The sequence below is a fragment of the Eleginops maclovinus genome, chromosome 6 (assembly GCF_036324505.1).
Source record: "Eleginops maclovinus isolate JMC-PN-2008 ecotype Puerto Natales chromosome 6, JC_Emac_rtc_rv5, whole genome shotgun sequence".
In the NCBI taxonomy this organism is placed as follows: domain Eukaryota; kingdom Metazoa; phylum Chordata; class Actinopteri; order Perciformes; family Eleginopidae; genus Eleginops; species Eleginops maclovinus.
This window is the reverse complement of record NC_086354.1, coordinates 20892988-20915191: the sequence shown is the minus strand read 5'-3', so window position 1 is coordinate 20915191 and position 22204 is coordinate 20892988. Positions and strand designations below refer to the sequence as shown.

At 41.4% G+C, this 22204-nt stretch overlaps 2 protein-coding genes across 15 annotated transcripts; one reads left to right on the top strand and one right to left on the bottom strand.

Moving 5' to 3' along the window:
* Window positions 1-721: 721 nt before the first annotated feature.
* miga1 (mitoguardin 1) lies at window positions 722-12135 on the top strand. The gene is given in 16 exon segments (XM_063886613.1): window positions 722-798; window positions 2094-2253; window positions 4244-4406; window positions 4792-4910; window positions 4993-5125; window positions 5301-5437; window positions 6480-6601; window positions 6681-6780; window positions 8647-8756; window positions 8856-8928; window positions 9013-9099; window positions 9186-9284; window positions 9389-9523; window positions 9824-9877; window positions 10001-10117; window positions 10255-12135. Coding segments are annotated over 15 exon segments (1767 nt in total). The 5' UTR covers window positions 722-798; window positions 2094-2154; the 3' UTR covers window positions 10474-12135.
* A 293-nt stretch (window positions 12136-12428) lies between these two features.
* On the bottom strand, window positions 12429-22087 carry fubp1 (far upstream element (FUSE) binding protein 1). 14 transcript variants are annotated; one of them, XM_063886599.1, is made up of 20 exons: window positions 21934-22061; window positions 21428-21551; window positions 20477-20512; window positions 20269-20305; window positions 20127-20173; window positions 19974-20045; window positions 19809-19866; window positions 19564-19726; window positions 19352-19450; window positions 19090-19200; window positions 18904-19006; window positions 18460-18699; window positions 18198-18358; window positions 17965-18116; window positions 17787-17878; window positions 17467-17592; window positions 17089-17163; window positions 16613-16675; window positions 15653-15813; window positions 12429-15437 (listed from the first exon to the last, which is right to left on the bottom strand). In XM_063886599.1, exons 1-20 carry the CDS (start codon window positions 22045-22047, stop codon window positions 15429-15431), a joined length of 2043 nt encoding a protein of 680 aa, XP_063742669.1. In that variant the 5' UTR covers window positions 22048-22061; the 3' UTR covers window positions 12429-15428. The 14 variants fall into 14 exon arrangements, with proteins under 14 accessions (XP_063742669.1, XP_063742675.1, XP_063742682.1 ...); XM_063886605.1 differs by having other exon boundaries at window positions 12429-15813; window positions 21461-21551; window positions 21955-22087; XM_063886612.1 differs by having other exon boundaries at window positions 12429-15813; window positions 17802-17878; window positions 21461-21551; window positions 21955-22087.
* Window positions 22088-22204: the final 117 nt, after the last annotated feature.

Below are 22204 nucleotides of genomic sequence, written 5' to 3'. Positions count from 1 at the left end.
TTATGATACTCACAGTGTGGGAATGAATACAATAAATAAGAATAAAATATTAATTAAAAGAATTAAAAGTATAAAAATTACAAATAAAATAAAAATCCTTCCAACATTTTTATTAAAACTTGACAAGTCAATTTAGGATCAAATATATGTAGCCTATTATGTTTCCTTTCTGCCTCACTCAGGTGATATTTATTTACATGTATTGTTGCCTATTAGTCAGTCAGCAAAACCAAACACTTATTTAATAGCATTGTTGAAATCGTGCAAAATATTGACTTTCCTTTTCTCTTTGATTTTGTTTTTCCCCTCATTTTTTAATTGTGTATCTAATAAACTGATTTGAATAGCAAACATTTTGACTTGTATGTACCCACAGTTTATCTATTCACACACCAGAATGAAATGTCTTGTGACAGTAGCTCGATAATTTAAAAGAAGGGGGGGGGAAGTATACTAAATAAATAAAACAAGATCAAAACAAGACAAAAATTGAAATATATGTATACACCTTTATGCATGATGGGTTCTTACACATTATACATGCAGTTAGTCTGATATTTTCAATGATCATTATATTATCCCTACCCTGTAATGCAATCTCAGTATGGTCATTATACAAAATAAATATACTGTATTTGCAATACTGTGAGAAAGCCAGCAGATGGTGCTAAAACACCATAGAAACCACAGGGAGACATGCTTTTATTTTGAAAATCCCGCTGGAGTCCTTCACTCGGCAGCAGCTGAGGTCAGCCGGAGCAGTGAAGCAGTGTGTGGAGGAAAACTCTAGATGATCAGGTACTTTCATTCATAACTACAGTTTTTACATTCGGTCAAAAAACAACCACCCATCTGGACGAGTTGATTTGTTTGTCTGTTTATTTGTAGCGGGTTTAACAGATGAAGCTAACGTTGATAGCCGTTATTAGCCTTGTTAGATAAGTTAGCATTAGCTGCTTAGCCAGGCCAGTAACTGTAGACTGCTGTAACTGTATTAACATGAGCTAAAATCACCAATATGTTCCAGAACTAACCTGAGGGTGTTGTTTTTATTCATGTCTGAGTGTTTGTCCTGGAAAATATTAGTTGAAAACTTGTATTTTGGTGTTATGCTAATGAATGGAAGTTTGGATATTTCACTCTTTTCAATAGATGTATAAAGAGAATAGGTCTTATCAGCATCAAATGTATTTATATAGCAAATAACCTATACACACTGCTTCACATGAGGCAAAGAAATCATTAGACATGTAAAGCAGACTGAAAAGATCATTAAAATCAGTTAAAATAGAATAAAGGGATTTAAAATACAATACCATAACACAGAAGTGTATTTAAAAGTAGACAAAAGTACGATGTTATGTTGTTCTAATTGGATATAGGAAATACAAGTACAATCGAGTAGAGATGTAACATCCGTTTGCTCTCTTATTAATGTATTAATAACTATTAATAAGTTGAACATCCAAATTAATAGATTACAATTGATGAGTTGCAAATATTAAGGAAGAGGCAAACCTGTGCCTCTTCATTATTTGTGTTGTTTACTTGTCAGTTGTATGTTGAAGCACTCTTAACAGGCGTTCACAACATTCAAACTGGAAATGAAACTACACTTAAAGGATGTTAGCGATGGTAAAGGTTTCAGCCAAAGCATCATCCTTGTGTCAGGGTAAGACTCTAATGGGATAACCATCCATGTGATGATGTGCAAACTTTAATTGGATGTTGCATGTTGTCTTGTCCGGTGGATAAACAGATTAGAGGATGAGGTCCAATAGTGAGAGACTTTGTTTAGACAAAGCAATGTGTAGAGAAAGCTTCTTATTTAATGTGAATTCAGAAAACCAGTTTGTCTCATAGACTGAACATATAAAGGTTTATTCAGGCATGTGTGTAATGTAAGGAATTCACAGACTTTCACGTCTATCTTAGTACATTACCACATGTTAAGGGTTGACAAGCCTTACTTTCCTGAGGTTAGGCAAGTGTTGCTGCTTGCATGTACTGTATGTTGGAGCCTTTATGTAATAACGTGATTATATCCCCTCCTGAGCCTCCAAGGTTAAATCCCTGCATGTCATCTCCCTCAGCGGCAGCAGAATGGCGATGAGGATAAGAGAGTTGCTGCCAAGTCATGGATAGACCGCCACAATGACACATGAGACCCTCACTAACTCCCAGCTGTCTGTCAAGGCGGTTGCCCTGCGCATGGTGGACCTGCCGTTGTCCGTGTGCAGCTCGCTGACTCAGGTGAGCGTGTGTTTAGAACTGGTGGAAGTCTGCAAACTGCTTCGTCATGGGGAGTTCTCACTGATTGCTGTGTCATGAGAGGTCTGTGGTGGGTACGACTACTGCACGTTCAGGATCTTTTTGTAGCTGCCTTTTATTAAGTGCATCTCATCTATTGCTTGTGTTCTTGTTCTTATTTGATTTTTATAGTCTTGATATTTGTCTAAAACAGTAGTGGATCGAATTATCTTGGTATAGCTTTCTTTAAATGTGGAAAAATAAAGCCTTTATGGTCGTGTGCAGAGTGTCAGGATATTAGCAGCATTACTTTTGATCACTGTAATTTAAGGACACAGGAGAAACACACCAATAACAAAACTCATCCACAGCAGATAACAGAGGAAAAAATCAATGATATTCAAGAATAAATACAAAAAGAGTTTCATAAAACACATAGGGACTTTGTATTTACTATTACAATAACCTACTGTTTCCAAAAGATCCTTATTTTGTGACGTTTCTGAATAATTTGTGACTGCTAGCATCAGAATATCCTCACTGTCATCAAAAGGTCTGACATTCTTTGAACAGTTTTCTATACTTAGCTCGAATGTGTCTAAATCGTAATACTTTATTAATCTAGAACACAGTATCGCTTCAACAAACAATCATTTTCAGTGTTGAATCATCTGGTTTTTTTGCTACATGGACAGTATTTTCTCTCAGTAACCTTTTGTGTTGTCATGTTATTAGCAGTGCGTAAGGTGTGTGTGTGTGTGTGTGTGTGTGTGTGTGGCAGATCTGATGTCATTGAGAATCTGATCTGAGCACGTCTGACATGTGTGCAGGAAAAGCTGCATGGAAACACGTTGGCACCATTTCACTCATCCCATTCCCTTTAGTGGCTTTTAAAAAGTCAATATGGCTGCGCAGTCAGAGCTCAAACCGTGTTTATGTAATGTTCAGTTGTTGGGAATATGCAGCGGCAGAGTCTGGATAATCTCCCCGTCCTGGTTCAGTGGTTCTATGTATAGACAGAGGGGGCGGCGGGGGGTGCACTCTATAGGAAGCTGAGTCTTTAAATGTTGATGACAGGCTGGTAGCTGAGTTTCAGCACCGTGTGTTCTGTCCTCCGGAGAGTTATGCATCCTCAGATGAACTCTCTCCGGCAGGTATATGATGCAACTGCTTCTAATCTTTTTTGTTTGTTTTATATCTCTGTTTCATCGTACCTTCGCCTACACTGTGTTACTGTAGAAAACAATCTTCTGTGTTGCTGTAGGCTGCAATAGTCTCTTTCTAAGTACAGCTGTATTTCCTCAGTCTGCCACGGTTCTCTTTAGGTGGCAGACTGTTCTTACGATATTTAGAGAACATTGCTTCATTATAGATGAATGTGCATATATGTTTTTCAAATAATGATTATAGTCCATCTATTATACATCACAAGTTGTCAGACAATGGAAATTTCAACTTCACAGAGCCAAAAGTTAGATCTTCACGTCTTATATCTCCAAAAATATTTAGTTTGAAATTACGTATGACAATAAAAGACAACAAAAATCAGGAGGCAATTAGAGAACATAGGAATGGATTCACAATTTCTGCTTGAAAAAGGACTGGAGCAATTATCAAAATAGCAATGAGCAATTATTTTTCTCCCTGTATGTTTAACGTAAACAAACGTTTTCTTATTTTGTGTTAATACAAAACAGCTTCCAACACCCTGTGCTCTGAACACATGTTAGTTGACTTTGTATGAAGTGGTAATGACTGTCAACATTATCTTCCTACCCAATCTGTTTTTCATGTAACGGATCTTTTGGGTTTCAATTTAAGATTTTGTCCTCTTCGACAGTCAGGGTAAGGCTTGTGAAAATGCACTAACAGGATGTGAAGCTACGGAGACTTTTTGAATATCAAACCAAATTGAAAATACCGGCTCTACTGCTCTTTTAAAGATGGACAAACATGAATGTGTAATCTCTTCCTCCCTATCCCTGTCCTCCAGCTGGATGTCAGCACAGGCACCAAGAAGCTGGTGGCCGCCGCTGCCTTCGGCGCCGTTTCGCTCCTCTTCCTCGCTCGCCGCTTCCAGAGGAGGAAGGGCAGGAAGAAGGCTCTCTCTCCTCAGTGGGAGCAGGACGGCTTCGAGTTGATCTCCTCGGCCGCAGGTAAAACCCTGGGATATCTCTTCAGTTATGGAACAGTTTGTGGTGTAATCATGTTGGGCACCTTGAACTCTAAACCGACAGCTGCAGATCAATTATTTTTAATTCATTTAATCTCACTGACAACAGTCCCAAAGTGAAAGCAACTGATAAACTAGCTATTAGCAGCAGGGGAGTCAGAAAGTCAATCATTAAAACGGGATGGAAGTTATTCAAACGGATAAAGGACAGCAGCTAAATTCCCAGGAAATGGAGAGTGCATATTAATAAACACAGCTGTAAACAAACTCAGTTTATCCATTGTGTATTCCAGCTAATTTCTTATGATCTCTGCTTTCTGATCTTTGACTCGATGATTATCTCTGACGTCTCGTCTTTATCTCCCCAGATAACACCAGTAAGAACATCACTCTCTCCCTCAACTCCAAGAAAGGCCTCGCCTCCGGTCTGCTTCTCAACTCGGGAGACTACAGGAAGATGTCCGGCTCTCTGCTGAGCCTGGCTTCGGTAAGACTAAGGCATAGTTTGAATGTGAGACCTATCATCTCAATATGTAATTCTAACTGTGTTCCCCTCCGTGTCTTCCCAGGTGAAAAGCATGAACTCGTCGAGCAGCAGCACCTGCGCAAATGAGTCCATCTGCTGGGACCGAGCGGTGGAGGCTGACATCTGCAGTGTCGTCAACTTACCTGTGACCACACCGGAAAACCTCTACCTCATGGGTACAGACTTGCACACACACTACGTCACCTCACAGTGTTTGTAATAAGGAGACTGTCAGTTGAAATATTGATATTTAATCCTTCATTTTTGGGAATAATCAGCAGTTTTTTGATTTGCTTTTTTATTCCTCGGATGTTTAAGGAAAATCAGAGTTTCTTGTACGTGTGTTTGCAGGTATGGATTTATTCGAGGAGGCGTTGAGGCGCTGGGAGGAAGCGTTGACGTTCAGGAACAGACAGGAGGAGGATGATGCCAGCTGTGCATCCGTCAAAACGGGAGCTGAAGAGGCCGTCGCTGAGCCGGGCACTGAGGTGAACACACAGACACACACCTCCATATTGAACTCCTATTCAACATATTCAGGGTAGTGCTAAACAGTGTCTTTCTAACGTCATGCTTTTATGTTTGGAAAAGTGTATGTTTTTTAAAAGCACCCGAGAAAAGAAGCAGATCAGTTAAACCTGATCAAAAGGAATATACAAATGCTTTTATGCCAGGTGAAGGTAGAGACAACATCCTGCCTACACACATTAAACTCCAATTCACACACATGAGTAAGCAGCACTCTGAGTGAGGATTGTTTAACAGCTAACTGGATTAGTGCGGGTCAAATAGTTAATTTCAGCACCCAAACCCATGTCCAGTCTGCTGCACACTTCTTCAACAACAACAGTATCCTCTCCCCAGTCCTTCCACTAACCAAGTGTATCGACAGTTTGATAAGCTAAGCTAAAAAGGGGAATTCTCAAGAAACAAAGAAAGAGATCTTTAGATAATAGGGGTTTAAAAAATCTAAAATGTCTTCATTTTATCTCCCTTCAAGCTGATGCTATTTCAAACATGAGGGACCCTGCTATAAACCCTTCCTTTTCTAACTGAAGCCAGGTTTTATTAGGTTGCATCATTGCATGTGGAAAAAGGAGGAAAACCAATAGGAAAACACTGAAAAAGAAAAGATAAAAGCAGCAATTGAAATATGGCTGAAACAGCAGAGCCACTGAAACCCCTCAGATGAAAATGATTTCAAAAAATCTAGTACACAACGGTGTCAATAATAAACAAAAACAGGCAGTAAAGGTAGTGCCATTTTCACCACAACAACCATAATATTCTCATCCCTCCAAAGTTGAAAAACCATAATCAGGAATGACATTTTTCCTCTTAACAAGCTGGGAAAATTGTCCCCATGTTTTCCCTCATGCATTTGAGCAGCATATGCCGTTGTCCGTCCTGTTTTTCAAATCCTTTTTAATATGATTATAAAGTGAAACTGTGTGGTCTCTATATAGCTCATTTCTCTAGGCTTTGAGAGCCATATTTCTGTGTTTGAACTCGATGTTTCTCTGTGTTCAGGAGGTGATGAGTACAGAGTTCCTCCACAGGCTGAAGTCTCTGCTGCAGAGAGCCTACAGCCTGCAGGAGGAGTTTGAGGGGGTGCTGTGCCTGTCGGAGCCCTCGTCCCTCTGCCAGGGTGAGTCACTCACACACACTATGAACTGTCCATGATCAATAGAGTATTATACAACACGTTACAACGATGATTCTCCCTCACAGATAAATGTCAGACGTTTTGTTCAGAGAGGAGCTGGACGACGCGTGTCTGAGAGACAGCATGAGCATCGCCTCCAACGACTCCTTTGTGTCGGCTGCTGAGGTGAGAGAGGCTCTAAAATAACTAAGGTCATAAAGTAACTAACAATAGGAATATTTAATTATATATTCTACTTGCATCCCAGGAGCTCTTTATGTAGAATAAGAACATCCTCTTACTTTTTAAGGAAAGATTTGATCAGGCAAAGTCAAGCAAATATCCCTAAAAAAAACAATAATACTAATAATGAAGACACACTACGGCGAGGTGCCTGAATGCAACACTTTATACTTTTCCTTGTGTTGGTTGTTGGGGAAAAATAAATACTAAGTGTGGTTGACTAAAAAGTATCCGTAAAGTTTCAACAGATGTATTTTTAAAGTATAGTATTTGAGTTAAAAAGAAATATAGCTTGCTGTCGAACACAAATCCCTGCCCAAGCTGTTTGCCCATTTTAGCAAGTACAGTATAACTTAAGTCCAATCCTACTTTATTTCTTTAGCACATTTAAAAACAGCTGACCAAAGAGCTGTACATCAATAAATATATATATATATTAAAGCCACAGATTGAAAACCCTCACACATGACGTAAAAACAATATTAAACCCCAATTTAAAATCAAATACTGAAAGTCAAATATATTGTTTCTATCCGCCCCATGATTCATATCCACTCCAGCTCCTCTTTGCCCCATGCTACAACCTACTTCTAAGTTTCGTGGGAAATTAAATTGAAATCGTTCCTCTAGTTTCTTTAATCCTGCTGACAAACAAACGTCACCTCCTGAGTTTTAAAGATAAAGGGAGAGGTATATCAGTTCAGTGAACATCACACATCACGTCCCTTATTGGAGCACCTGACACAAGAACAGGTCAAAGCATCAAATACTGTTCGAGTCGTTCACAGCAGGAGTTTGATGGAAATAGCTTCGTTCATCTCCTGGTTTTCACCTGCAGCTCTCAGCTGATCTCTCTAAGTCACCGGTGGGGGGTGTGGGGGAGGCGGGGGTTCTGTCCGTCTGTGTCTCCACTGCTACTGGTGCACTTGACCCACAGAGTACAAAAATAAACTGGTTGGTAAGAACTACTGACACTGAGGCTTAATTCCTTGAAATGTTCAAGACCTTGATCTCCCGTCACGCTGAGAGCTGAAGGTGCCTCACATCTACCGGGGGTTACAAATCAACATTACAGCACACAGCGTTTAAAGTAAATAGCTGTTAAATATATCAAGATATTAAGCTTTCTAGAGTCTACACCTTCAAAAATGGTTTTCACACCCTCAACCCTGTGTGACATTTACACAGCAGTGAGAGGAATGATTAAAGCGGGTCACTCCGTTATAAATAGAGCTTCAACATTCTTCACTTTGCAGCACGCAAGCTCACTGTCGCTCTGCAGCTGCTTTCACTATAATCTCCAAACACCTCAACAACACGGGGAGGTGTCTGTGGGGTCAGAGAATTGCTCTTTAGATTAGAAAATTGCACACTTATAACTCATTACAGTGATACCGTGGTGGTCTTACGGCACTTAAGAAGTCACGCTGTGTTCCAGGACAGCCTGAACTCATGTTAGGTGAAAGAAGAAACTCCAGGTTTATCCTTAAATGCCACCTTGATTAGAATACATCTTTTTATTAGCATATTTTCTCTCTTGTTTAGCTGTTGGAAATATACCAAAAGAGTCAATTGTAAGAAATAGTAGATTTTAAAATGAATTTGTCTTGATAAATCCTCATAAAGTGCATTTAAAATAAATCGGTTTTTTGTTGTAATTTGTCTTTTTCCTCTTATTTTTACATGAGTATCGAGAATCATAGTAGGCCACAGAATTCCCATCTGTGTTATGAAACAGGAGCATGACTTTGGCAGGAATGGGATTCAAACGGTTATTATTAAATCCATAATTTTTTCTACCCGTATCAGCTGACGGAGCACCGAGAGCTGCGCAGCGTCATCGCTCTGGGTCCTCACCTTTTCTACGAGGAGGCGCTGCAGATGGCTGAGGACGGAAAGATCTCCTGCCGGGTGCTGCGGTAATTACAGTACTTAGTATAACACATTCTCCTACATCGTGCTGTGTGGAGTTCATTGCATTTTCTGCCAACACTTTAACGTCGATTTTTGCTCGTCAGGACCGAGATGCTCGGGTGTCTCGGGGACATCGACTTCCTCGCCAAGTTGCACTGTGTGCGGCAGGCATGTCAGGTACACAATGACCTAATGAATTAAAACACATCATGAGGAATTGGAATTGTACATTGTTTGAGTAAAACTCTTTCTTTTCTGCAGCTCATTCTGTGTGATAGAACGACCCGGATGTTTCTGGCCGACACGGGAAAGAAAATTCTGTCTTCAATTATTGTTAAAGCACAGAAGGTGATACTGAAGCCACAACCAGTCGATTATAAGACTTTGTAAGAGTGCTTCCCTTCCTAAATGTGCTGTTGTTTGTATATTTTCAGAGCCCGAAGAGATTTGAGGAAGTGTTCGAGGAGATGATTTCCTTCGTGGAGCACACAGAGCACTGGGAGAACACGGAGGTGGAGCTGGCCACCCGAGGGGTACGACCGCTACTTTTACTCACACTTATTGTCCGATGTCAGAATTCAACATGCTGCCAACAACACTTGAAATAAATCTAACGGTTAATCCTCTCTCCGACCAGGTGAAGCACCTGAACTTCTACGACATCGTGCTGGACTTCATCCTGATGGACTCCTTCGAGGATCTGGAGAATCCACCCATCTCCATCCAGAACGTGATCAACAACCGCTGGCTCAACAGCTCCTTCAAGGAGACGGTGAGGAAACGCATAACATGGTAGTGCTTGAATTTGAGTCAAATCTGAGCATTTTTCAGACATTTTTGAGCGTTTCCATTACCTTACAGCTGTGCTAAACCACATCTCCAATGTGCTGATCATGTTACTTCATCATCACGTTACGGCTTTCTTTAGATGTGTGACAATTACAAGCACTTTATAATCTCAAAACTTTATAAAAAAGGATTAAAGGATTTCTGTTCGACCCCTTTAAAATGCATCTGCTGTTTCTTTATATCGACTTTATTGCAATAAATTGAAAACTGTATATTTTGACAGGCGGTGGCCTCCAGCTGTTGGTCAGTGATGAAGCAGAAGAGACAGCACATGAAGGTAAGAGTCCAACAGCTTCAAACTATTTAAATATCCTACTCCGTTTGTTAAGAGGTCCTACAGTTGATCCTATCTAATCCTATTTCAGGTTTGTTATGACAGTAACCTCCTTCTGTGTCTCAGGTTTCTGACGGCTTCATCGCTCACTTCTACGCGGTGTGTGAGCAGATTAGCCCGGTGCTGGCCTGGGGCATCCTGGGGCCCAAGAGCTCCCTGCACGACTTCTGCTGCTTCTTCAAGGTCCGTCTCAGCTCCAGAAAATAATGTCATAGGGACTCTATACCTCCCTGTACCCTCTTATGAATAGGATCTTTTAATATAAAGAGTTACTCATTGTCACAGATTTGTGCTAAAACTGTTCTCTCTTTTATCTCCAGGATCAGGTGCAGTACTTCCTGAAGGACATCTTTGACCTGGACAAAGTGCGTTACTCGTCTGTGGAGACTCTGGCGGAAGACATGCTCCACCTGCTGCACCGCCGCTCCGAGCTGCTGCTGGCTTACCTGGGAGCCGACTCGCTGCGGCAAGCCAACATCTGCAGCGCCCCGCCGATGCAGCTGCTGCCCAGCGCCTTGCTAGAGGCCCGAGTGCAATGAAGGACACACACACACACACACAAACAAGCATCAAAACTACATGTGGAAATATTAGCATTTATCGTGGGGTGAGTTTACTGTGTGCAGTTCAACTGTCGGTATCTGTTGCACAAAACTACTCATTTACACTTTCACCGTGGTCTGACATCACATCCCCCATCATGCTTTGTGCTCTCACTGCTCTGTTTGTGAGGGTAAACTGTACCTTGCCTTCACACTTGATCAGTTTTTCAAGTATGGCCTCCTCCTCCTCCTCTTCCCCGCTCCCTATTGACTGTGCCATGGCAGTGCACGTTTCAAAATCATAGCAATAATATTTCAAATTAAGCAAGCTGTGAGACATTTGATAGTAATCATATCGCAGTGTATATTCTGCTGTGTACATTTCAGCATATTTATTGGTGTGTGTTAAAAGAAGGGTATTTATTTTACTATGTAGGATTTATTTTTTAAAGGTTGTAGTTATAGAAAGATATAGTACGGATGTCATATAATCTGAGGTTTACTAGATGTATTAACACATCCTGCTGCACATCAACAATGCAAACAATGAAATGTTCTTTTTGTTACAAGCACATCACTTAAAGGGAGAAAGTGTTAGTCATCACATTTAGATTCATGAAAGCTGTTACTTTTGGCACCGTGTCTCACAAACCTTAGTGCAATATTTAAATGAAGCCTAGCTCATGCAGCTAAAACCCGTAATCCCATTTTACCGTCAGACACAGGAAATAAAGATGATACACCACTATTGCACAATACTGCAGCTTCTTCATGACAGGCCAACACGCTAAAAGCCTTACTGTAATATCACATGTTCCAGCCGTGTCTTCATCACTGAATGTCAGTCTTATTAATACTATATATATATATATTGATGTCCGCTCCGCTCGTCAGTCACTGCCATGTACAGAACATGCTAGCTTTGAGCAGCAGACGAAGGAGAAACTGAATTGTATGCGTTGTGATCCATGTTAGATATTTTAGGAGGTATTGAAATTGTTAGTTGCAGGATTTTCCTTTGGATTCATTTATATTGAAAGGTGCATCACAAAGCAAAATACAATGCACTTTAATGTAATTACCGGTGATGGTGCTTGTTGTGAGGCCACTTCAGTCACGGGTCATATCAACTTTTTTTTCTCCAGTGCTTTTATTTTGAAAATCCCTCTTTAGGTTTGAGGTTCCACTGGTGTTTCTTTGGTATATCACTGTCCATTTCTCTGTCAATGTTTTGAGATGTTGGGTGAAAACTCAGTGTTTCCCAGGCTTTTTCAGTATCAACGTGTTCTAGTGTTCTTGGTATGTATAAAATGGTGAATTATCTTTAGGTTTCATAATGTTTAGATAAGACATCGCGAAATCATTTTTTGCAGAATGAACGATGGAGTAAATCAATGAAGCTTCAGGTTTTTGTAGAAAGACTTTACTTGAAATAGCGGGGAGACATTGATAAAAACAGTAACTCTTGAAGTTCCTCATTGGCTGTACATTCAGACGGTGTTTTTTTTTAAAGCAATTTTGACCCCCTATGTTCAGCTGCATTTTAACAGAGAGGCATTTGATGTGTCAATCTATTCTTTAAAGTTGACCTTGGCAAAAAAGCAAAGACATTTTTACATTAGTGAGTTGTTTGTGTATAAATAAAGCAAATAAAGACTTGAGGATGTGTTAAGTTTTTTTATTTAACATTAAAAAAAAGGGGCTCAATTCTCAGTTTCAGGTTTGTCGGAAACAAGAAGCCTGATTGGCCAACCGCTGAGATATTTGTCACACCTGAGCACATTACCTAGTTTGTTGGAGCACTAGCCAATAGGAGTTAGTGTAGCATAATGATGTCACTGTTCCAGAAATAAAGGATTTTAGCCTTTGCATTCACAAAACCCCAAATAGGGCCCACTTAAGTTCTAGTTCTTGTCCCAATGTGAAATCAAACTCAGGCGGATACATCCAGATTATTTCTTACAACTTTATTAATGAACATGGCAATATTTCAAAGTCAGAACAGTCGATTCAAAAAACAAACAAATATATTTTGATAATATACACAACACATGAAATCTTTGTTTTACCTCTAAGGCATGCTTCTTGCTTCTTCTAAACCCCCCGAACTGTGTTGAAACCCTTGAGCATTTCACATGTAGACAGACAGTAAGTGACCCTTTAAACTAAGGAGTAGGTTCTTAACAAAACAGATGACCCCCAAATGTTACTGCCAATAAAACATGTGATTTAAAGTACATCACTTCCTGTCCTCATCCAACTTTCTAAAGCACATTCCTATATATGAAAGGTTATTAAAGAAGGCATTCAAGCTAAGAAACCATCAGACAACTCTAAATACACTATGGCAATCATGGTTATTAGATAGACATTATCCGAGCTGAAAGACATGTATCTGACCAACACTTTGCAATCACAGAATTTAAATTTCATTGCGTTGCTGTTTTACCTTATCACTGGAGCTCTTGAACGGTCTACGTTCAGCAGTGGGGATTGACTCAAAAGGATCCCTCCTTTTGGGGACAAACTACGACAGGGCCTGATCTATGACCAACACTGTGAGCGAGAAGTGAAGGCAGCAGCGTTTCAATAGGAGATTTGCACTGCACTTGAGGGCAGATTCACACCACGACAGAGAAAATCAAAAGCATGTATTTCACCGTTTTCCTTTTAAACTACAGGTTGAGCACATTGCTAACTAACGTCTGACAACATGGCATGCAGTGTTGATAAACCAATGTCTAGAAGCATCGAAACAGTCGCTGTAAGACTTACCGGGATGCAAAGACAAGGCTATCATAGATATTAAGCACATACGAAAAAGACAACATTTCCTCAGTGAGCCTAGGCAACAACTTTTTCTGGATAAAGTCACTTTTTCAAAAGTCAACAAATCATACAGCTCATATCATGCAGTTCATTCATGAAAGCAGATCATCTTTTTAGAAAAAAAGGGCTGTTCATACTTCAGAGGACATTTCGTTTACGACTAGGCATAAAATGCATGTTAAATTCACAGGTAAGCATTTCTTTGCATGTAAATTGGTCATGTCACTGGACAAAAACACTGGTTTCCTTAGGTTTCGCTTACCTGTGTTATTGCAGCAGAACCTAAGGTGCAAGGTCTGGGACGACACTGCAAAGATCAGATATAATGCACTGTTTGCCATCAGTGAACAATGCTTAAACAGCCTTTCACAACAGTGCTTATTCAGAGCATGTCAGATCAATACTGGGCTAGTCAGAAGCACTTCCACTACTAGCATTCCACATGCTGATATAGGAGATAACAGGAATAAAAACCTAAGCATGCTACACTGGAGTTATGCAGTGGGACTTTTCTTTGAAATATTTTTGCAATAAATGGCATTTTAAAGAAAACATGACGACTAGAAAATGGCACTTAGCAGGTCAGGTAATCAAAACGCAAAAAAATCCACATCCTTAAAAACAGTTCCTACCATCAGTGTAACAGATCTGACATTCAAACCCTCAGTTCAGAAATCCAACAAAATGCTACCTACACAAACAGTCAGCAATCTACAAGTATCAACATACTGTGAATGATTCAAAGTCTGAATGTGAGTCACAAGGGGAGATGAGTCTCAGAAAGATGAGGTAAACTAAAGCTCTATTCCTCTCCTCAGAACATTTCATACTTACCCAGAGACATGGGGGGGGGGGGGGGGGAAATGGCAATATTTGGACAAAAATACTACATCTTTTTGCAGTTCAGAAAGCATCAAAAAAGGCGTTTACTTCTCAAAAGTCAGTCACAGTTTTGTACTTACAGTATAGGAGGGCTCAACTGATGGATGAAGACTGCTTAGCCACCCCGACCCTACAACATCTATGTTCTTATATTGGATAAACACTAACAGAATGGGGACAGCAAAAACGACTTTTTTGCAATGTTTTTATATTAAAAAAACATTTGTTTAAAAAAAACAAATTCATACATGTGAGTTAGTTCGCATTTTGAAAAGGTCAAGACACACGTTTCAATGCATTTTTGATACAGTGGCAATTTACCTGACTGTCCTGGAAGAAGAACAGCACAAAAAAATAGAGATATATATAACACTAAAAATATGCAACATTTCTTGCAACCACGTTTTCTGAGGAACATGTTAAGGAAGAATACTTGCTTACCGATTTTCTAAATTTGCCTGTGGAGGAGGAAGTGTCTATATCAAAACAGTGCATACTACCTCAACAATGTCAGCAAACCAGACAGAATTTATTAAAAAAAAGGGAGTGCCATAGCAACGCAGTTAATGCATGAGATAAGATACATGGATACCTGACGACTCATGACAAAACATCTCTGTACTGCAGAGCAAAATCAGAAACAAGTGTAAAAAATAAATGTCTATCAACGAGGACGTTTGTTGGTCAGAACCACTCGGGATCATTGCACGCACATAATGTATCTAAGAGCCTTATAGACAGTTGGAGAGAGACAGGACAGCACAACTTTGAGTCAATAAAACCCACACATGGCTAGCGTTTCAAACCTCCCTCCCCCTCGGTAAAAACAACATACAGAAATTCCTCTTTAACACCTATACTTTAAAACCACCCCAACTTACCAACACAGGAGGTTTCAGTTTGTTTTATTGCAAAAACACAACAGGAAATAGCATTTTAAAACTGAGATGATTTACATGGTAATGTCTACAGCTTAATAAACATGAGTTCTAACCACATTTAATGTAGATACAGGGCTGGAATGACCATATGTATAATAACCTCACTAAAAACAAAGCATTTACAAGAAAAAAGGAAAAAAAAAAAAAAGGAGAAGGACGTGTTCGCCGGGAAATCTGCCATCTATGTGAAACACTTTCAAACCAAGGAAATTTAAGATCTTCATCAAGGCGTCTGCATCCAAACATTTAACAAAGGATTTTGTTTCGACAATGTAGCATTTACTTTATGTCCACTTCACATTACTGGCCCTGTGCAGAAGAAATACATAGAAGATACGTTGCATGTTAACAGCGGAATTAGCGAGTCAGCTTCTAAAACCTGTTTAGGGAGGAAGGCGTTTTGGTTAAGTGTGTGAGGGTGCGGGAGTCACCGGAGCCCTGTGAACCCTGAGGGGGGGAAGGCAGTTACAGCACTAAATTGAATATTCAGTGATGTGGAGGGCAGATTCTTATCGGGGGTGTACCTGAGGGGCTTGTGGTGCTGCTCCCATCGACTGAGGGTTAGCTGTGCCGTAGTACGCGGCCTGCTGCCGGTAGTACTCCGCCCAGGCGGCGCTGTAGTCGGGCTGACCGCCAGGCTGAGAGGCAGCTGCTGCGGCAGCGGTGGCCTGAGGGGCTGCTTGACCTGGAGGGGAACGAGAACAAACGTTGGAATGAAGATCTGATTCAGGAACACGGGCGAAGCACAGTCGCTTTAGGTTATTAGATCAACTTAATGCTTAACAGCGCCCCATTTAGCTTAACTTCAGGTTGAGCTGTGATTGGTCAATGCCATAAAGATGTAGCCTATCACGTGTTGGAACATTAGCCAATAGACGTGCAAGTGTTACATGTGATGTCATTATGTTCAGGGAGTGAACAAAGGAGTCCAATGGAGGCATTTAAGGCAGGGGGAGGGGACTTTAGCAGACCATTTACATGCATATAAAACAACAGGAAAGGGAAAACCCCAATAAGCATAAGAGGGCCCCCTAAACAGGGCTGCAGATATCGTTTTATAAGAAGGTGAACGAACCCACCACCACTTCCTAGAGGTGGTGGGACAGAATCCTTCTGCCTTTCTGTTGGGCGGCTGGGAGAGCAGACACTCTACTAGAGAGGGCTGCTGAATGAACCCAGCCACCCTTCAACATTAAAGACTTCTGAATCAGAGGTACAACGAAACATCTGACTGACTCTTTTTTCAGATATCAAAATATAATTCACTCAGTTTCTAAGAGGGGATACTACTCTTACAACCAGGGTCATCATTTGCAAACGCTTCCTGATTTGTTTCATTACAAAAGACATAGAAAAGGCACTGACAGCAATTTACTTTTACTTATAAATGCACAAACAGAACTGAGCCGAGTATGCCGCCATTATTATACCTTGATGAATCCGAAAGCATATCTGATGTTAAAGCAACTAAAAAGAGTACATGCCTTGTTTTTTGTAATATTCCTCCCAGGCTTTCGTGTAGTCCTGAGGTTGTTGACTCTGTTGACCTGTAAACAGAAGGAAAAATGTGTCAAGTATTAGTGTTGAACTAAAATATGAATATTAAAATGAAATCCTTCTACATGGCTTACATCCATGACACACATCATTTAACTTTACATGCATTCAGTAACACATTCATGACCCAAAACAGTGTCCATAAAGCCCAATTATAGTGTTGAAAATAAGCTACTCTAAGCTCATGACTAAGGCTCTGTGCCCTCAGCTCCTGTTGATAGTGAGAAGTGTTGCAGTCCAAACAGCACAGGCATCAAATGTCAGACCATCTGGATGCCCACTGACAAACCCTAAGCTGCATGCCAGCGTATTGACAAATACCCTAAAAGAAGAGGCTGATTGGCTGCCCTGTGGCTGTTTAGACTCGTGTTAATAGTAGTACACTGGAACTCTGTTCGTATACCCATTTTCTTGTAATATTCCTCCCAGGCCTTGGAGTAATCTGCCTGTCCACTCTGCCCTGCAGGCGGTGGGTCACCTGTTAAAGAAACACGGCACTGTGTAATTAGTGAAGCATTCTCAGAGAGTCTGCTGCTGCCTGGGTTCAGGTCTGTCAGCTTTTGTGGGCTGAAAGGAAACTATCCTGTCCCTGAGGTAAAGTAAACAAAGGATGTTCTGCAAAACCCATTAAAGGTGGAACCAAACCAACGCGTTTCCTGTCAGAAGAAGTGAGCATAGAACACTACTAGCCTACAACTAAAGTATGCTACCCTGCTCTACTCCTGCCCTCATTTTCTGCATCTCATAGGGGAACAGACCAACTAATCGAGACTTCAGTCACCTTGGCCGTTAGATTGAGATGTCCCAGGAGCTCCACTCGTTGGGGTCATGGGGGCCTGCGGCTGCTGGCTGTACTGAGCGTAGTAAGCTGCCCACGCTGCTGCGTTGGCGTCGGCTGCTGCTTTATCTGGACATATAAAAGCATTTTGTTACAAAACAAAGTCCAGGACAAAAGATAGAAACAGACATGGCTGTTTGTGTTTAGCATATGAACAATGCCATCGTCAATCAAGGAGTATTTTTCCACTTAGAAAACTAACCTTGAAAACAGATCAATTGAGAATGTGCCAAATTTTTGTAGTAAGTATTTTTTTAACGAACCCTGTAGACACTCACTTGGATCCGGCTGTCCTTGTTGCCAGTGAGGGTATCCGTTGCCCCACCCCTGAGGCTGGTAAGGCGCTGGCGGGCCACTGAGGAAAGAAAAAGCATCAATGTCCTGCACCCTCAATATCTTACATCAGCGTCATCATGAGAACCAGGTGGCCCCTGTACTTACTGTGGTCCTGGGGGGCCCTGGTTGTATGGCCCAGCGTTGTATGGACCCATGGGAGCCCCGGGGGGTCCAGGTGGTCCAGGAGGACCGTGTGGGCCTGGACCTCCATGGGGACCGGGGGGGCCATGTGGGCCACCCATTGGAGTGACGGGACCCTGAAAATCACATCCTGGTCAGTAAACAGCTTTAAAAAAAGGCAATCTATCCAACGGGGCTTAAACATAAACTTGTCTCACCCCAATTTTCTCCTCAACTAGCTGCCTGGCGTAGTCGATCTGTTGAGGGGAGCCCCGCACTGTGAACATTTTGATGTTGGGGTCGGCGTTGGGGGGAGGGTTCCTCTGCAGCTCGATCCTGGCTCCAGACTGCTGGCTGATGCCCTTTATCGTCTCGCCGCCTGGAGAGTTCAGAAACCATCATTAGTTCATAATCTGCTGTCATGGAGTCTGTCTTATGCAACCAGACACGACTGAACTTCACACGGTAGGGGTCCCTTACCTTTTCCAATGATGAGGCCGGTCTTCATGGTTGGAACAGTGAAGGTAAATTCCTGCAGGCCACCAGGGGGGCCCATGTTCCAGTTCCCCTGCCCGCGACCACGCCCTCTACCCCCGCCGTGTCCTGGGGGCCCACCAGCCTGAACACTCCTGAGCAGGTCGGAAATGATTTCTGCTGCGTGCTGTGCCTGGTCCGGGGGGCCCATGATCTGTGCTATCCTCTCAGGGGGGGTACCGTCATCTGGAGAAAGAAAATATGAGGATTAGAGTCCGTCAGGCGAGAATATAGGGTGTTGGGATAAAGTGGTTTTGACGTTTTAAAGTCTTGTGTTCAGGTCTCAGATTAAAGGGTTGGGGTTATCCATCAGTTCTCAGCGTGGTGCATGATTTTTCATCACGGACCAAACACATTTTAACAGCGTCCAAAAGACTCCTAAACATTTACCTGGTTTGAACTGAATTCTGACGCCTGTGTCGTTCTGTATTTTCTTGATCATCTCTCCATTTCTGCCAATAACAATCCCCACTGCAAACCGGGGGACGGGAACCTAAATGAGGACAGAATAAAACCAGTTCAGAAACAGACTCAACATCCTGTCTCCAAAACAAGACAATTGAGACAAATACTCACATCTAAGCTGTCTCCATTATTACTGCCGCCTCCGACTCGTGAACCGTACTCTCCCCTCTGCTCCCTGAAGCCTTGATCCCTGATCAGCTCCATCACCATCTCTTTGGCTTGCTGTCGAGACAAGAAATGACATCTTATTACGGCACTACTCCACTGGTCCCAAATGGAGACCAATAATAGTAAAATATGCTTAGCTTTAAGACAGTAAGGCTATAATGACTGTCTTTTAATGTACTAATATTTAGCGGGGACAATGACTCACCTGAACTTTAAAGGGTTCTCCTGAAATACGGAGTGGCTTGTCAGCACCTGTGTTTTGGGGTCCATCTTGGATCATGACCATCTTCACGCCAGCTCTTTCCTGCAGGTTAAGAGAGGAGTGAGAATGTGCCTTTGCCAAAAATCTGTATCAAATAAATGACTGTTCCTATTTTCAGGATCGCTCTGCTTCTTGAACTATGGCCGGACGCTCACCTGAAGTCCTTTGATGGTTTCTCCTCCCTTCCCAATCACGAGTCCAGCTTTAGTGGCAGGGATCATGATCTCCTGGACTGTTGTTCCGGGGCCGTCGTTGTGGTTGAATGCAGGAGCTGGACGGCCCTTTTCAACGATCTCTGTGAGTAGCCTCTTGGCAGCCCTAATGGGAGAAACATTAACATTAAACACCGTCTGAAACCCATAACATGAATCCAAGGTGTTGTATAATAGTGTTGACTTACTGGATGGATTCTGGTCCTCCGGTCAGTGTCACCGACCTATCAGGCATACCTCCACTGTCTATATCACAAAAGACATGTAGTCAATTCTAACATCACAGCCATTATCAGATCTAATAATTATGAGAATAACTGGAGCCAAAATATCAGCAGCAGATCTAAACATACCCGATGCAATCTGTATCTTACATCCAGACTCTTGCTGCAGGCGAGAGATTTGTTCGCCTCCTCTTCCAATAACTATAAGGACAAAATGTGTTACCCTAAAGCATTCTTTATCAAAAGACACTTAAATGCTGTGTTTTTAGGGCCTAAACTTACTGAATCCAACCATGCCATCTGGGACCTTGAATTCCTCTGATAATGACCTGAGAATAACAGAACAGATCAATCACTGTGATCTTTGAAATACATAATCAAATGTAAGAGACAAAAATATTTCTAATTTAGCTCGAGTAACTACCTTGGGGGACCACCCATTCCTCCCATTCCTGAAAAGGCTGCAGAAAGACATTACAATACATTAGGTGGGAATAATATACAACACAGACATCTAACACATGCAACAAATTCATGCCAATGTTGGGGGCAATTACTCAAAGGAAGGGAATCATAACAAATTACAGCCACATATTCAACTGCAACTACAGCTACGTCACCAGGTCACTCACCGTCGTTTGTAGCCACTTTCTTCGTCTCTGGTTGGTCTGTGACAACATGACATAATAACCAGTATAAGTATCTATCATTACACCCACTATCACATTACAGTATCTAAAAATGGCTAATCAACATTACCTGAAATTGAAATGGTTAGGCAAACAGCAAAAGCCTGCATAGCCACCACACAAGAGCTGCAATGTACTCTTCATTTCCTTATTAACACACCCAGAAAATCCCTGTCAATTCAACAGTCCCTCCACCCTGAATATATTTTGTCAGATTTCTTGCAGGATATACGTATAAGACATATTACTGCAATGTTGTACATAAAGTCAGGAACTCTCTGAAAAGGATTGTTGACACTACTTTATACTTTTAGGAAAACAAAACTGAAACCAACAATGGCTCACCCTCCACAGAAAGTATAGACATGTATAATCACTGTGAAAATGCCCATTAACCTTGAATTTAGATAGACATTAGACCCTCAGTGCTGGGATATAGTCAAGCCAATTTACTCATGTTCCACAGTGGAGCACAGCTGTTGTGTAGTTTGACTTTAGTTAATCTACTACAGTAGTTAAATGTTGTCATAATTACTGTATGGATTCAATTGCAAAGAATCCTTATGGGTCAAGGTTTGAGCGCTTTGCTAATATTTACTAGTTGCAGCACATTTTGATTGAATAAGAGTTCATGTCAACACATAAGTTCCCCAATACATACATGTTCATCATCCCTGATTTGATACAGTGAAAATTTCTCTCAAACCATGCACTAACCAACATGTTGGATTGGTTAACATTAAGAGGAAATAATATGGTTTGGGATACAACACTTAATGTTAAGCGTATTAGTTAATGTAAAAAGTCTAGTCAAATACAGTTTAGTAGTGGCTAAAAACAAACATGCAAGCATTAGCTATGAAGACTTGCATTGAATCGATTTGAACCACTGACCGATATTTAGGTTAGGCATGGGAAAATACCCACCAGCGTCCTCCAGGGGCCTTTTCTGGCCTCCGTAGCCAAAGTCGTTCGTCTGGGGAGCTGAAACAACATCACCGCCGATCTTCGCTGCGATCTGAAAACAGAAAAGACAAAAAATTAAAATTAAAGATGATTTATTCTCTTGTGGTTGACGCGTCTCTGTCTGCGGCCTAGTGCAAAAAACCGTCCGGTCCGGAAGTGCGAGCCAACAAAGGAAGCTAAAACTTCCATTTAAAAATGCATTACGGTTTTACTCGTATAGGTTTAGTTTTTAGCCAATAATTATAAGTAATACGTGTTCAATTTACTGCATTCACTTGAAATTGTTTTTGTTCCCACATCTGTTTTCGCTTTTCATCGTCATGGTTAGCATTGCATAGCTTAGCTTCGCGTGCTGTCGTATGTTACGGCGGGGAGAAAAAGCATCAAAAAACGTGCTTTTTCGCGCCCGCTTTCGATATCATTTGTTTACTTACTTGATCAAATGATGTTCTTACCTGCCGTGCTCTCTGTAGAGCATCTTTAAAAGCGTCGTTCATGCCAGCACCGGAGTTAGAGGACGGAGGAGCCACGCTGCTGTAGTCAGCCATATCTGATGATCTGCTGCACAGCGCCTCAAGATGGACGGTTACATTCACGAGATCTGGACGGGAAACTCGCGGGGAAATGACGTATCGCGAGAAGTGTTTAAGGCGGGGACAACAAATGTTTGTCAAGAATAGTTTCTCTAAATCTTTGCCTGTATGT

What these genes read in the sequence shown, in the direction of transcription:
- fubp1 (XM_063886598.1), bottom strand. Translation starts at nt 22,047, where the DNA reads ATGGCTGACTACAGCAGCGTGGCTCCTCCGTCCTCTAACTCCGGTGCT. An exon ending in AAACCATCAAAGGACTTCAG is followed by an intron (nt 19,451 to 19,563) that starts GTGAGCGTCCGG and finishes CTTAACCTGCAG; the next exon opens with GAAAGAGCTGGCGTGAAGAT. An exon ending in CGGCCTCATCATTGGAAAAG is followed by an intron (nt 18,359 to 18,459) that starts GTAAGGGACCCC and finishes TGAACTCTCCAG; the next exon opens with GCGGCGAGACGATAAAGGGC.